Here is a 15921-nt window from a genome sequence, read left to right as displayed (position 1 = left end):
GTGTCAATGACAGATATTAATTTAAAATACTTTGTAGAACGGCACTTTGTGAAGTTCGGTCCATTTACCTGTATTAGCTTACTGGCACATATTCCACATTCAATATGGCGGACGCTGTGACGTATCGCAGCAACGTGCCGATCCGCTCCATGAGGCGTGTTCAAAGTCTATGCTTCCCGCTACACACTCAGAACGTCCCTAGCAGGAGTCAAGTTACATCGAGTTGCATTCAATGTTGTCGGGAAAAAAGAGGTTCACGTTCTTAATGTCTAATTTGCCTTAACTATTTCCTGAATTCAGTCACCAGCGAGGGTGGCAAATCAACAGGATTGCAAGGCTTTATGTTAGGGGAGCGACTGTCACCCCAGTAATCCCGCCCTTGCGGTAATGCATTTACATTAACTTGCCAACCGCCAATAAAATCAAAACAAGCACGTGGTATGCGTAAGCGGGAACGAGCATTGTACGTGCGCGCTATCACAGCACAGTGACAAATATGGCGGCCGCCGCCGGATCAGGTAATCATTCTTTCTGTCTTTACCGACAGTTTTTAATAGTACGTTGGCAAATAGTTTCCTTCCCGGTGCAGTTTATAACGCGCACCCGTTATGTCTTCGTTGGTTATCGGCTTTGTTAGAGTCCGGCAGCCCTTAAGTTAGATTTCCTTCGTGATTGAATGTGGCAGGATGCTGTCACCAAGGGTGCTATAGCTAGCTAGCAGGTCGAACCGGTCTAGTGTTTCAGCAGCTGTTTCACAGCTCCGTTAGATTCATTGTCCTGGTCCATCTAAGCGCTCCGGGGGAAGGCTGAAATTTTCCAACGTTTAAATCAGGGCTGGCATAAGCTAGGGATTTTTGCGGCTTATGTGGTCTCTGAGTGGTGACGCCCCCTGTTATCTGAGGCGGCAGCTGTATCAGTGGACTCCTCAGAGATGAGCCTACTGGAGCCACGACATTCCTGATAAATCCTCGTAAAACTTTATGCACATGTTTATCTTTTTAAAGCTCTATCAATATCTGTACCTGAGTTAAAACTTTTGTTTCTCCCAGTTGGACAACTTGAAAGTCTGTATAAACATTGAGCTTCTGTTGCGGTTTAGATACCTCTGTATACCTACCTCTTCGTGTTTAAAATATTTATTAAATTCTACCACCTGTGCAGCTTATATCCTTGCCAGCAGAGGGCGCACTCATCATTAAACGAAGGAAGTCTATTGAAATGCAACCAGGAAGAACATGTCTGGTGCAAACCCGTCAAACAAGGAAGAAGATAACAACAATAATAGAGATATGGTTTTAATGAGCCGCCGAAACTGTGGCGTTCTAATTTAAAAGTTATGAACTTAAAAATTAAAAAAGAAAACGGGAAGTCTTTTGTGAATAAAGACGAGTACATCTTTATCCACACACAGCACCAAGTAACACTTTTAGACCGCGGTTACATCGGATTAGCATATATTAAAAATGGTTTCTGATATTCAGATATTCTGCTCTCTGACATTAAAACACAGCGAAAATGTATTGAAATAAAATGGAAAACAAGAAAATGAGCCACACAAACATAACATTTGAAGCAAGAGGATTTGTGTTACTTTCTCTTTCTATTTTTTAAGCCTAGTAAACGTGCCTCATTTTATATATAGTTCCTTAGTAAAGAAGAAAATGTGGAACCCACTAGATGAGACTTGGACTATATAATATCAGAAAAGCATGTGGTTAAAATATTATTATTCAATATTGATATTAGTGATATTAGTGTGGACACTGGCAGTAGAGTGATGTATTTTCAACACATTGTGCAGCTGTGGTTTGAGACAAATGTAGCTTCCTTCTGAAAAAGCAACACCTACATATATTATCTACAGAAACATTTCTCTTCATCACAGACTTGTGCTTGTGTAAGCCAGTGTTTATTGTCTTACGTTCATGTTTTAGAAGTTTTTCTGCTCTGACACACCTGAGTCAGATGATTGCAGTTCAGCCATCAGTTTTATCAGGTGTGCTGAACTCGCAAAACAAAACATTGAAAACATGCAGGTTCATGTGCATCAAGGAGTGGGGTTGAAAAGTACTGATGTATTTATTTTTCAATGCGTTTCTTTTCCCCTCTTTCTTTGTGTGTGTGTGTGTGTATAAAAGGCGTTGTTGTTCCTCGCAGCTTTCGGCTGCTGGAGGAGCTGGAAGAAGGTCAGAAAGGTGGTGGAGACGGTACGGTGAGCTGGGGCCTCGCAGATGATGACGACATGATGCTAACTCACTGGAACGGCATGATTATCGGCCCTGCTAAGGTGAGCCCCCTCCCAGCACACACACCACACATACACACCACATACAGAACACGTTTTTAAAATGGAACAAAGTGTTTTAACTCTGAATAAATAGGTGATCAAACCAACATCGTAGCTCCAGAGTTACCACATCTAAAGGTTTTTGGCTGCCAGCACATTTTTGTCTGGAGATAAACTTAATGCTGGTGAACTTGTAACTTGTATCAGCTGACCCCACTTGGCTGAAAATCTAACCAATGTACCAATCAGGAACATTTTCACCGTCCCTGCACTGAAGGTTCCTGAAAATAACTTTGGGGAACAAAAGTTCAGGGTGGTTCTGCTGGAAACCCAACTACAGAAATTCCTGCTCTCTCTAATTATTTTTGCTCTTCTGGTCCATGCTATGGAGTGAAGCTTTGTGAATAATCACTTGAAGAACCAACATATAAGTGTGATCGTTTAGGCAACTCTGAGTCTTAATGTCATAAATGAGCAGCTGGACCCAGTCAGAGGTTCATGTCGGGACCCCCGTTCCCCCCTGTTTTATTCATGTGTTTTTTCTTTTTTTTTGTCCTGTTTGCATTTCAGACTGTTTATGAAGGCAGAATATACAGTCTGAAAATAGACTGCGGTCACAGATACCCAGAGTACCCGCCTATGGTCCGCTTTGTTAACAAAATCAACTTGACTGGTGTTAACAGTTCAACTGGTGTGGTGAGTGTCTTTTTTTTTTTTTTACACATTTTTGCTTTTCTGATTGCACAGTAATCTCTTGATGCTAGCCCATGTGACTCATGGATAGTTTTGTGAAAAGTTACTTATTTGAAAGGCTTTCAGTAATGGAAAAGCCCATCTTCTCTCATTTGTAGGTGATGCACGTAGGGATGCAGTATTATCGGATTGGTATCGGCATCGGATTAGCTGTAGATTTTAATATCGGACATCCGCCGTTCCGTCAAAATAACTCCACTGGTGTAAAAAGAGTTGTTTTTATGACAAACCAGTGACATGGTGCCTGCAACACAGCACGTCATGAGAAACTGTTAAGTATTAATGCACGACTGATGTGCTTTTCACTTGTTGCTTGTGAACAGGTTGAGTTTAGTTTTGTGAAGATTTACAAATTTGCACTGTTTGAATGATGTCTTTGTCTTAGAGAGAGCAGACGTCATGAATAAATTTGACATTAAACATAATGCAAGTTGAAAGTGATGCTTCCGTTTTAGCTTTTGCATTTGGTATCAGATGCAAAAATAATGACAAAAATAATGCAGCATAGAACACCATATAGTTTCAGTAAGTAGGTATAGGAAAAAATATCAGTATTGGTATCGGTTATCGGCCAAATGAGTTTTAGTATATCGGCATATCGACCAAAAATTCAATATCGTGCATCTCTAATTGCATGTATTTAAAAAGAAAGAACTAAGTAAAACAGTATTTTACTTGGTAAAGTATTTAAAAACATGAACACCACCAAACAAAACCATCATTCTTTTTCATTTTTTTTGAAATGACAACAACCTCTCCACACTCTGGATGATGGTTTTTCATTTCCATCTGATGGAAATTAAAGGGAATTTCCACCAAATCAGTTGCGACAACAAACCCCAAGTAAATTGAGTTGTAACAAATATTCAATGCTGAAGTAAACCAGATGAAACGAAGGGAGCGTTTCTTCCCTCAGGTGGACCTGAAGTCTGTGTCGGCGCTGTCCCGGTGGAAGAACTCCTACAACATCAAGATGGTGCTGCAGGAGCTCAGGCAGCACATGATGATGAAAGAGAACAGCAGGCTCTCCCAGCCGCCGGAGGGCCAGGTCTACAGCAACTGAAGCTGCTGCTACTGTCAACACTCTCTCACACACACACACACAGATATATACATATATATATATGCACACACTCTCTGAAGCTGTTCAACCATCATGTTATCCAAGACTGTCAGCCCCAACTTCTTCCTATCAGAGCCTTCCGTTGCCCGGAGAACCCAGCCGCCTCACCCGCTGCCCAGACGTCTATCACGCTGACCAGCGGTATAAAAAAAGAAAAGATAAGAAAAGTTTTAGTCAGCTTTTATTTTTCCTCTTTGCATCCAGATCGCGACCTATCAAATGGTCTGACGGAATGTATCGGTGTATTCTGGGATCATGTGAGGCTGTTGACATTTTGTGCATGACGAACCACAATCTGCTGCAAACGATCCCCAGCAACAAGGCAAAACAACAAAACAATGATTTACCACTTCGCTTAAGTTAGCTTCACATTTCCAGTCGTTCCCGTTTCTTCCTGGAGTAAACTTCTCGGGACCTTTTCTTGAACTAAGCATGTCCAATACAAGGAGATGAACATCTTCTTCATGTTATGTATCCGAAAGCCAGAGTGTTGCTGCTTTGTTTTAACTGTTTGTCTTTGATTTCTTTCTTTTGCCAAACTTCTGTGCCATATGTTTCATAGTGCTCTGTGCTAATTGTTAGCAACCACTGGGAAGAGGGCCAAATGGGGGTTTCGGGGGTTAGAGGAGGAGGCGTTTCTGTGAGGATCACCACTGGAGAACGTTTTTGTTCAGCTTTGTTTTTTTTTTTTTTTTTTTCCTGTGTATTCCATGGAATTGTCTCTTCTTTCCGTCGTTCAGCGAACGCTCACTGAAGACGACGTTCGGCTTTGGATGTTTATTTTGTAATGGGGTAGAGCCTAATCAGGGTGACGGTCACCTGTTGCATGGTTTTATTTGAATTAAACATTATTACTTTTGCACACAGTTGTATTTTGTATGACTGTCTATACACTGCAACTAAAATTTCCTCTTTTATACATGTATAGATAATGAACAGAAAAGAGGTAATGTTATCAAAGCGCATTCTGTTTAATGGTTTATTGTTCAAAAATGGAAATTCTTAATTTTGTTTCAGGTAAAAAAATGTATCTCTTAGTTAGGTTCATTGATCTGATGTCTCTAAATTGCCTTTAGGTATAAAGCTCTCATCACACAGCAGGTCTTGATGTTGAATTCTAATTTTTTTGTATTTTTTATTTTTTTTTAGCGAGATCATACCACCACAATGAGACTCCTATGTCCACATGCGCAGAAGAAGAACGTGGACGTCACACACTGTGCTATGATAATGGAGAAATGATTGGAGGCATAAACGGAGAAAAGAATGTGACTGGAATCAATCTTAGTAGATTCAATATTAACTGACCTAACTTGGATTAATAGAACTAAATGATGGTGGACGTCACATGTTGAGCAAAAATGAACAAGTTGGGGAAAATGTTAAAACAGCCGTTTAGTCAAAGTGTTAGACTTCTACACAACATTAGCAGGGTTTCCATAGTGACGCCCCCTCATGTTGCTCTTGAGGTCTGGCCGGACCGGGTCAGACCAATGTGCATGTTCTCAGTTGTACCGGAATGTGATGCTAAATCCCCAGTAAACAGTTAAAATATTAATAAATAGCTGTTTCTGTATTCAACAAATAAAATTAAATAATGAACGTCTTTTGATATTACTCCCTTCAATAGTTAGTGATTTTTATATATATATATATATATACAATCAAAATTAATTAATCCACAGATTTGTGGGTCTAAATTATAAATATTATCAAGGAATCTTCAATATTTATGTATGACAGTGAATATGACATTTTGTTCTTCGCAAGTTATCGTCAGTTATCACTGACGATAACTTGACCTCAATAAGTAGCATAAGAAAGTAAAACATGTATTTCTGTAGCACCTTTCACACACACATCACAAAGTGATTAACAAAAGCAAAAGCTGTCTAATAAAAAAAAAAACTTTAGTTGTTTCCTAAGAGTCTGTGCAGTGTAGGGACATTGGGAGAACATCCCCAAAAAGCTTGGTGTCCATGGATTTTGAAACGGGTTCAGGATGCAGCCAGTAATATAATACTCAAAGACCTCGATCATGAAAGTTCAAACCAGAATTTTAAAATAAACCTTGCAGTGCAGGAAGCCGGTACAGTGAAGGCAAGAACAGGACTTATGAGAATCACTATTGCTATTGTCAGTAAAAAGGTTTACAGGCTAGGGAAATGTTTTGATGTGGTGATAGAAGAATAAAAGAAAATATGAATATCAAAAGAAAAATATACAACATGAATGCACCTGTAGAGTAGCAGGTGGATGAAGTAGCTGTGTGATGCCACAGCTGGGCAACATGGCTGAAAAACATGTCATGATACAAGTTTTTCATATCAGTCGGTTTTAATGAGACTCTAATAGTTGATACTTTTGTTTTGATGAAATGCTGGAATCGCTTTCCACGAGTCAGCAGGTCTCAGGACGCCTACGGCAGCGTGACGCTCTAAGCAGATGAGGCATTTAACCCACAAGCCAATCAAACTGAACTGTAGAGTTTCAGAGTCGACTGAAGCAGCTCCATTCAGTCCAAACCTTCCTGCAAGGGGGAGTGAGAATGTAACTGGAACCAGGCTGCTGTAACGGAGCAGGCTGGTCATGGGGGCTGTCCAGGGGATCTTTACCTTCACAGGCTGTGTAAGTATTCACACATTTCTTTTATTTCATGTTAGATGGATGTCATTGGTGATTTTTATGGTTAGCAATAGTGCTGGAGTCAGTTTTACTGTTTTACCGTAAAAGACAATGTTTTAATTTAAGGAAAATATTTTTTTTAAATAAAATTAACATGGAAACAACTTAGAAAATGAATGTACAAATGCACAAACTACTGTTTAATTTATCAACAGTTTTAAATTGTTTTATAGTTTACAGACGTTTCCAGTCAATTTTCACTGTTGAATATACAGATATCATTTTTTTTTACAATGCTCCATCATTTTATATGGACTTTCATGTGACAAATGAGATTTTTGGCCAGCGTGATTATGTTTCAGTGCCAAGGCATATAATAAACTGAGAATAATTCAGTAGTCCTCATTTAGATCCCATTGAGAACAATTGGAGGTCCAGAGGCTTTAGATCTAACAGAGAAACTTATATAAGTGTAGGTCACAGTCCAGAATTTCCATATAGCTTAACCTATTTTTTTTTAATAATTCTTGAACAACTCTTTAAAAATTACAGCTATAAATCAAAGCAGCCCATTGTATCCATAGCAAATATTCAAGCTAATGGTAATAATAGCAAAAAGAGGAAGTCTTAATCCTCTGGTTTACTGAACTACCTAATAAAACAGCAGTAACTTTCTGTGCCAAACTGTCCACAGTGAAGGACTTTCTTGCTTTGTGGTCAGAGAGATGAACTATCTTCCAAAAATGTCTTTCTGGTTCTGTCATGGTTGTTTGGTTGTGTCATGTGACCTCCTGTAAATTGCCATGGCCCAGTTTGTAAGAAGATTAAGCTGACTTTGTTTACCTGCCAGGGGTATTAACATGTTGACAATCCTCTGGTGTCTTTCTTCCACTCCACTCAGCTGTTGCTGCATTGAAGAAAAAAGAAAACCCATGTGCAGAACATGTGTTTGTTGGCTGCTAAGTTGTGCTACCTGCCTGGTATAAATCTGTCACTTGTACCTGGTATTTATTAACATAATGCCAACAGACACATTTGCAGCAACATAGGCTCAGATTTAATTGTGTTTCAGCGACTTTGTTTTTTAGTATGAGCATCTTCTGGATTAAACATCCTGTCTCTGTTCTCAATGTAAGCAAGTGTTTTAGTCTGAAGCAACTTTAAACTGCCACCATGGCCAACAGGGCCTGGCCACTGTGTCAATAGTGTCTCTTAAAACAGAGAAATCTTCTAAAGATAGTTGGTCTGCTGGGTCCAGCTGGCTGGTTCGTGTATTGGTGGTGGTCCCAGATGCAGCAGGCATTAAGGTTGGGCGATATGCAAGATTTTCCCAGTAAAACAAATGGCGATATATTCCCGCGGGTTATGTTTGAACCTTTTTTCTATAAAAAATTACAAATGATATTGAGAAGCCACCCTTTTAAATGGTGTAGTAAAATGTTCTTATTAAATAATAGCGAAACACTGAGTCAATCAGAGAAATGCGCATTTATCTTTAGATATTTTATTTAGAAAATCAGAGTAAAAGAAAACCAACGAGATTCTCGGAAGATCAAACCCAGAGAAAGAAACTTAAAAAACATACGTTTCTGTATGTTTTTGCTTCCGTGACCAAGGGAAATATAGTCAATTGGTCACGTAAGTATGGAATTTTCCATCAGCTTCCCTCCTTGGGGATTTTTCCCATCAGAGAAAAAACAAAGAAACTTTTTTTCCCCACATCTTCCACATCTGTGTCCTTGGACAGAGCGGGTTCAGTAAGTTCAAAAAATAACAACTTCTCTGAAATCTTATACTATCTGGTTCTGCTTCCCCAGTTAATAAAACAAAGTTTTCTTTTTCCACCACAATTGTCATATATCTCAAGTACATAATTTCGAGATAGTCCCGTGGAATTGCATGAACCTCCAACGACTTAAAAAAAATTAAAATGAATGAGTAGACTTAAAGACATTGATTGCAAAACTGTACTTTAGAAAGTAGATGACGGTGAAAAAAAATTGTTTTCACAACAATCATCCTCTGGTCTGCCAAGTTTTAAGCTACGGTTAAGTTTCACTCCTAATTTTATATCATTAGGAGTGACCCCTTTTAATCTCATTGGGATGAAATGGGGGTAAAAGACCTAGACTGGGTGAAATGGTTACATGACATTTGAACAAAATCCATTCGGTTTTCTCATTATTTAGGTGGAGGAATGTTTGAGTGTTGAATGTTTAATTTCCCTTGAGCTCCATCCGTCAATGGAGTTTAGACTAAATGACACTGAGGGTCAGGATACACACTTGTTTAGGAAGGGAAAATGTGGTTCCTAGAAATGAAACAAATCCATCTTCAGACACATGTAGAGAGTCCTGCTGTGCTTATAAAAAAGTGATTTGTACATTACAGATAACCACTTTTACCCGTACCTTCTAGGCTCCTTTCTACTCACCACAATTCGTTTGTTCCCCCAGATGTGCAGCAATGCTACGTGTCCAGTTTGCAGCTGCTGTCCAAGCAGCAGGAACTCCACAGTGACCAGAATCATCTACGCTTCCATCCTGTTGCTGGGTACCATTGTTGCCTGCATAATGCTCTCACCAGGGATGGAGCAGCAACTCAGAAGGGTACGAATAAATTATGCAATCATATTGTAGATGGAGTGGTTATGTCTGTGAATAAAAAGTTGACAACCTCCCCCCCCACCCCCACCTCCACAAAAATAGACTTCAGAAAATATACTTAATCTCCACACAGTGGATCCAGAGTATTTGTGTTAAAAGACCACAACCGTGCACGAAAAGCTGAAATCTGAAAATACTGAAGATCTTCTCTAAGAATGCTTAGGACAGTTCAAACACCAAATACACTTTATTAATGCTTTAATATTCACAGTGGAAATCGTCTTAGCTCTACAGTCAAAGCTAACATCCACTGTCTTCCTTATCTCTACCTCTAAAGGTTTCAGAGTGTCAAAGAAACTAAATGGCGTTCTGGGTGAGCTGCTTTGCAAACGCCACCCAGTCGTATTTCAAGCAGCATGGCGCCCAGGTTTTTCAGCTTCCCAAGCTGCATTTTCTTTGGAATATTTATGAAGAATCAGTGGATTTTTAGCTAATAATAGACTTATGTTCCACATAAAAATCTATGAATTGGTGAATCTACGAATACTGAACCACGACGAGGCGCATGTCCACTGTTATTGTTCCTCTGAATTGACCTAAACACCTAAATTAGCTTCAGATACTGTGTGGGGTCAGGTGTCAGCCTTGTTTAAATGTGAAGTGCGATGTTCAGATTGTTCCTCTTTTTTTTTTTTTTCTCTCAGGTTCCAGGTTTCTGTGATGACACGGAAGGCTTCTTTATTCCAGCCCATCAGGCATACTTGAAGTGTGAGATGTTGGTGGGCTACAAAGCAGTGTACCGCTTCTGCTTCGGCATGAGCATGTGGTTCCTGAGCTTCTCCATTTTTACACTTAACATCAAGACCAGCAGAGACCCTCGTGCTTCCATACACAATGGGTAAGGACTGAAATAGTGGCAGGAATATTTAGCCTATCGTGAAACAAACAACAAATTCTCAGGTTAGCCTGAGTACCTTACAGTTCCATTTCATTAGTTAAAAAAAAGGGGGTGAAATAAAGAATTAAATTGTTGCTATGCGCTTTGAAAGCTAAAGAAGAAGAAGCATGGCAGGATTGGTTCACAACTTATTTAGTAAAGAAGATTGCTTGAGTCTTTTTTTTAGTTTTAGTGACACTGATTCAGAAAAAAGTCAACATGTCCTATCTGCTTTTTAGAAATTCTGGGACTTGCTTTTGAGCATTGGGACGTCTTTGTCTGTGAAATATCTCTTTGGGATTCCATGTCAAGAGAACGCTCCAAGGCTCTGAAATCCTGGTTTTCAAACACTATTGATGGCTTCAAGGGATAGGTCTGTTACTATCAGTCTACAAATGACAATATAAGAAATGCTGGGTTTTCTCCTCCCCCGGTCCAATAATGGTGAAATGGCCTCTACATTGTCCTTAAGTGGTCGTTTGTCTTGTGTGTCTGTGTTTCCCCCTCCTCTCATGGACTCTGCCTTGTATTAGGAACCACTCCCCTCCTGACATTCCAAGGAAAACAGTCCTCAGACAGATGCATGGATGTTACTATAGAAGTCAGATTATGGATGTTTATCAAGTTTCAATATTTTTAAGCTTTTGACATGAACTGTTGGGGGACTTCAGTTCTGATAATAGTTTATTAAGTTTACTTGTCCACTAATCTATTCCCAGCTGGAGAAATTAAAACTCCTCTTGTAAGTGACTCACATTCATGGAGCCACAAGCAAAAAGAGCCTTTTCATCAACATGTGAAAATAAGTTAACATAAAATTGAGCTTTGTTATTGTTAGATTTAAGATATTCTCCTGATGCCTGTGTGAGTACCCTATGTGTATGCCGGCTTCCCCCTACAGTCCAAAAACATAACTACTGTTAACTGAGCCTACTTGACCCAAGACTATCCCTCAATATTAAATTTAACCAAAGACTTTGCAGCTGATCACCCACTCATCCAACCCTAGATATTCTATAATTACACAAGAAGGGCATTAACCTCCAAACAAGCCTACTGGAGCAAATGGGATTCATAGAGAGCTACCCTAAGTGTTCGAGGAGATGAGGTGTATGAAAGGACCAGATGATTGGACTTTTAACTGGTATACTTTTAACTCTAGCAAGAGGACTGTTATGTCAATCCAAGAGAGGATGTCTCCTCCTAGAGTTCCCAGACTGCCCCCCTTCATTCTTAGTTAAATGAAATGAGGGCCAAAACATAGAGCCGATGACGGATGTGTTTCTGCACCAATCCACTGCACGCCTTATATGGAGTTCCTTTTAGTCTCTTCTGACCGTATCTCACTTCCACTGCTCTGTCAGTGGACGCCCTCTTTGTGGCCTCTGGTTGTCCTGAAGCATCTTCATCCAGATGTCTGAAGAACACCTCCAGAGTCCAGGCGTGTCTTTTCATATCGGACAGAGGGCTGATCTCTGACCATTCAACTTCTTTCTGTGGCAAAAGCTGGTAGTGTCTTGCTTATTTAAAATTTCCACACTTGGGATTCATAACAATTTTTCACCTGAGTGAAGTTGGCCCCCCCCACCTTCTTCAAATCAGACAAAATTGGTGTCAAACGTTTGTGCTGGTTTGTGCAGCAAAAATTTTCGTTTGTGCCGCTATCATTTTAAAGATATAAAGAAATGTTTCCAGAGGTCATCCAAGGTCAACCAACCCCCCACCTTCTTCAAATCAGACAAAATGGATGTCAATCAACTCGGCTACGTTTGTGTTGGTTTGTGCAGCAAAAATTTTCGTTTGTGCTGCTTTGGCTTTGAAGATATTAATGAAAGTGTAAAGGTCAAAAGGTCAACCAGCCCCCCCACTTTTATGAAATCAAACAAAATTGGTGTCAAACATTAGTGCTATGTTTGTGCTGGTTTGTGCTGCAAAAATTTTCGTTTGTGCCGCTATCATTTTAAAGATATAAAGAAAGTTGGATTTCATAAAAGTGGGGGGGCTGGTTGACCTTTTGACCTTTACACTTTCATTAATATCTTCAAAGCCAAAACAGCACAAACAAAAAATTTTTTGCTGCACAAACCAGCACAAACGTAGCACAAACGTTTGACACCAATTTTGTCTGATTTGAAGGTGGGGGGGGCAACTTCACTCAGGTCAATTTTTCTTAGGTATGAGTGTGTGCGTGCGTGTGTGCGTGTGTGTGCGCATGGTTTCGTTTTGCTCTAGGACAAAATATTTCTCATTATAAGATCTGGTGAATTTAAATACATGTAGGCTTTGTATGAATCAATCAGCAATATCAAATGTGGTGTGTCAAAAAAAACAAAACAAATCAAGCTTAGAGTGTTTTCAAGCCTAATAGTCCAGTAGATTTGGTTCAGTTGGGAACTAAAATTGCAACATTTGTTAAATTTTCAACTGGTTTGTTTTCACACTGTAGTGTGTCTAATGAACTAAACCCTTTGAAAACCTCTACGCTTGTGCTTTTGTTTTGGTTGTATTTACCCAGAATGCCCTGTGCTGTAGTTCACTTCTTGCTCTTGGATGTGTCTCCGGTCCGCTTGACATTCATATTCACTTCAGCTGAACCGAGACTTGGGTTTGTAGGCAGACAGGAGTTTTATATTTTTGGAGTTTGACTGTACTTTCGTACCTCCCGAAATGAACCAGACTTTCCAGACAAACAAACTAGAGTTCGATTAAAGTGGAATAAACAGGGATGGTGAGAGCACAGCTTTGATTTTGGTGCATTTACCACACAATTACAACCGTCTTATTATCTAACTGAAACTCATTTATTTTCAGATACTGGTTCTATAAGTTTGTTGCCTTGGTGGCAAGTACAGTTGGTGCCTTTTATATTCCAGATGGGCCTTTCACCTACAGTAAGACCTTTATATTTTTTCGCATTACAGTGTCTGTCAGAGGAGTAACTGAATGACCTGTGTTGTGTTGTTGCAGCGTGGTTTGTCATAGGCTCTGGAGGAGCTTTCTTTTTCATTCTCATCCAACTGGTGCTGCTGGTGGACTTTGCTCACTCATGGAATGAGTCTTGGGTGGAAAATATGGAGAAAGGCAATTCCAGAGGCTGGTACACAGGTCTGTGTCTGCAACTGCAACTCTATTTTTAATAGTGTCCTTTCAAAGACGTAAACTGTTTCTGCAACATAATTTGTTTTGTGCTGTATGTCTTTAGCTTTGATGGCCGCCATGACCCTTAACTACGTCACTGCGTTTACTGCGGTTGTATTGTGCTTCATCTTCTACGCCAGACCTGATGCTTGCTTCATCAACAAGTTCTTCATCAGCTTCAACGTGATGTTGTGCATCGTGGCCTCTGTAGTTTCTGTGCTACGCAAAGTACAGGTACAAGAGATTTGGGCTTCTTCAAACATATTTCAGTATCACTGAGGCCCTAATATGGGAGGTTCTCAAAATATACAAACAACATTAAAATATTGCTTACTTACTTGAATAATTAGAAACATTAAAATTAATGTAATAATTATGTCCTTAAATCAGCATAATGCAAAACTAGAGTATGGTTAACACTGGACTGGTTTAGCCCTGCCCATAGCCCCGCCCCTTAATTTTGGGGCGGGGCTCAAATGGCCAAGACGTCATTATATCAACACATAAAATGAATGGCTAAAATAAGCTTTGTTGTCATTTTAGCGTTATTTGGAGCTTATGGTTTTGCTCTGTCTATCATTTTGGTAGAGAAAAGGAACGGACACCTCAGTCACACAAAATCTTTCGGAAAATCCCTCTTGATACTGGCGGATGTTGCTGAAGCAGTGGTCCATTAAGTTCTCCAAAACTTGACATTCCCCATTGATGTGGGTACATTCCCGAGAAAAAAATCTATAAATTTAACCAGACACTTCGAAGAGGCTCTGATGCTGGGAGACGATGTAAGGAATACTGTGTGTTAATACACGCTAGAACCGAACATTTGGACTTGTTTACTTGTAACTTCAGCATAACTGAACTTGAAAAAAAACAAACTGGGATGTAGTGTGTGTGAGCCAGTTACTAGCATGAAACTTTCGACTGTTTGGTAACCTTTACGCCACTGTCTCAACCTGTTGGAGGATCTGAAGGATTTGGGTCATTTCCAAAATCACTGGCTCCAGGGCCAGTTGTGACTTGTGATGTTTTTGAGCCGGTTCCTCTTTGTCTGTTGCACAGTCTCATAATAAAAATAATAGATTTTGTAATAATGAGGTTTTAGAAAAGACCAAGAGATATTATATCACAAATGTAAACTAAAAGTCCATCTGGGGCCCTTCGACAAAGTGTGTACCAATCTCGCAAAACAGTCCAAAGTAAACGCTTTTTCTTGTATTTTAATTTTTTATCACATTTTTAAAAATTTTTTTAGTTAGGTTTTCCAAACAAAAAGCAAACACATGCAACCTGTCTAGCAAGTACATGATTAATAGATTCATATTCATTCCATTTGTATTTACAGGAATTTCAGCCACATTCAGGACTTCTGCAGTCGTCTTTCATCACCCTGTACACAGTGTTCTTGACTTGGTCTGCTATGACAAATGAGCCTGGTGAGAATATATATTCATATATATGTTTTAGCAAGGAGATTGCTCCATATATTGATTTATAGATTCCAGACTTGAACAAAGCTGACACCATTTCTTGAATTTTACAGAAAACGTGTCACGATTGAGTTGTGTTGAGTTTATAGTTTTGATTCATTTGCTATCCATATTATTCTTATTTTGATGAGATCAGCCTTGTTGGGGCTATATAGCAAAGCATAGGAGGCATTTCAGCTGACTGTTCAGGTTCAAAGTTGTTGCTTTTAGAAAAATATGGCCATGTTCCTTAAGGTCTTCTTATTATTTAATTTTATTATTTTTGCATGCTTCTTGTGAAGAACTCAAATAGGATGGTGTTTACAGACACATCAGTTGGTCAGTGATCTATCTGGCTCTGGTCTGCTCACTCGTTCCCATAAACGTGTTCTTTCAGGCTGAATACAGAAGTGATTCAATGGAAATTACACAGGGATGGCTCCTTTATTTACCATCCATTTCCCTCGGTAGTTTTAGGCTGAAGAAGCTGCAAACTAGCAGCTAACTGTGGGGCGTTAGCTTTAACTTGTAGCGACAAATATTTACAAGCCACCGTCTTCTTAATTCAGGATTGTTTGGAAATCCAAGAAAACTTAAAAGCCCTTTATATTTGGAAGACAATAATGTTCATGGTATTGCTTTATTTACTTCTGAAATACGACTTTGTCTTTCCTATCTCTCATGGTAACTCAAAGCGGAAGCAAGAAAGCCGCATTTCGCTCATGCGGATGTGACCTCAGCGCCGTACGTGCAAAGAGCCCATTACCATAGCAATAGAACCATTACCATAGCAATAGAACACTGAAGAGGGAAGAGATGTAGAGAACTACAGAGAGTTCCTACAGAGGAAGGCAGAGCTTCCAGTTAGAACTACAGAGACTCCAGGTTGGCGGAACAATTACTACAGACATGTTTACCACCAATGACAAAAAAAACCCCAACATATATATATATATATATATATATATATATATATATATATATAT

The 15921-nt window shown here is 39.4% G+C and overlaps 2 protein-coding genes and 1 long non-coding RNA gene across 3 annotated transcripts; 2 read left to right on the top strand and 1 right to left on the bottom strand.

Annotated features, from left to right (window-relative positions):
• Positions 1–414: 414 nt before the first annotated feature.
• LOC106936530 (ubiquitin-conjugating enzyme E2 variant 1-like) lies at positions 415–4306 on the top strand. The gene is made up of 4 exons (XM_015017596.1): positions 415–518; positions 2139–2287; positions 2858–2983; positions 3957–4306. Exons 1-4 carry the CDS (start codon positions 497–499, stop codon positions 4101–4103), a joined length of 444 nt encoding a protein of 147 aa, XP_014873082.1. The 5' UTR covers positions 415–496; the 3' UTR covers positions 4104–4306.
• A 2322-nt stretch (positions 4307–6628) lies between these two features.
• LOC106936527 (uncharacterized) lies at positions 6629–13136 on the bottom strand. The gene is made up of 3 exons (XR_001422148.1): positions 12843–13136; positions 7632–7695; positions 6629–6693 (listed from the first exon to the last, which is right to left on the bottom strand). It is a non-coding gene; the product is annotated as an uncharacterized LOC106936527 (long non-coding RNA).
• On the top strand, positions 6650–15358 carry LOC106936526 (serine incorporator 1-like). Its single transcript, XM_015017585.1, has 7 exons — positions 6650–6791; positions 9245–9397; positions 10099–10292; positions 13143–13222; positions 13299–13436; positions 13534–13703; positions 14812–15358. Exons 1-7 carry the CDS (start codon positions 6753–6755, stop codon positions 14962–14964), a joined length of 927 nt encoding a protein of 308 aa, XP_014873071.1. The 5' UTR covers positions 6650–6752; the 3' UTR covers positions 14965–15358.
• The last annotated feature ends 563 nt before the right edge of the window (positions 15359–15921 follow it).

This window comes from Poecilia latipinna, unplaced genomic scaffold, assembly GCF_001443285.1.
Source record: "Poecilia latipinna isolate Pla-1442-1.1 unplaced genomic scaffold, P_latipinna-1.0 Scaffold2164, whole genome shotgun sequence".
Classification (NCBI taxonomy): Eukaryota; Metazoa; Chordata; class Actinopteri; order Cyprinodontiformes; family Poeciliidae; genus Poecilia; species Poecilia latipinna.
The sequence above is the reverse complement of the archived record's forward strand: the minus strand, read 5'-3'. Positions and strand labels throughout refer to the sequence as shown.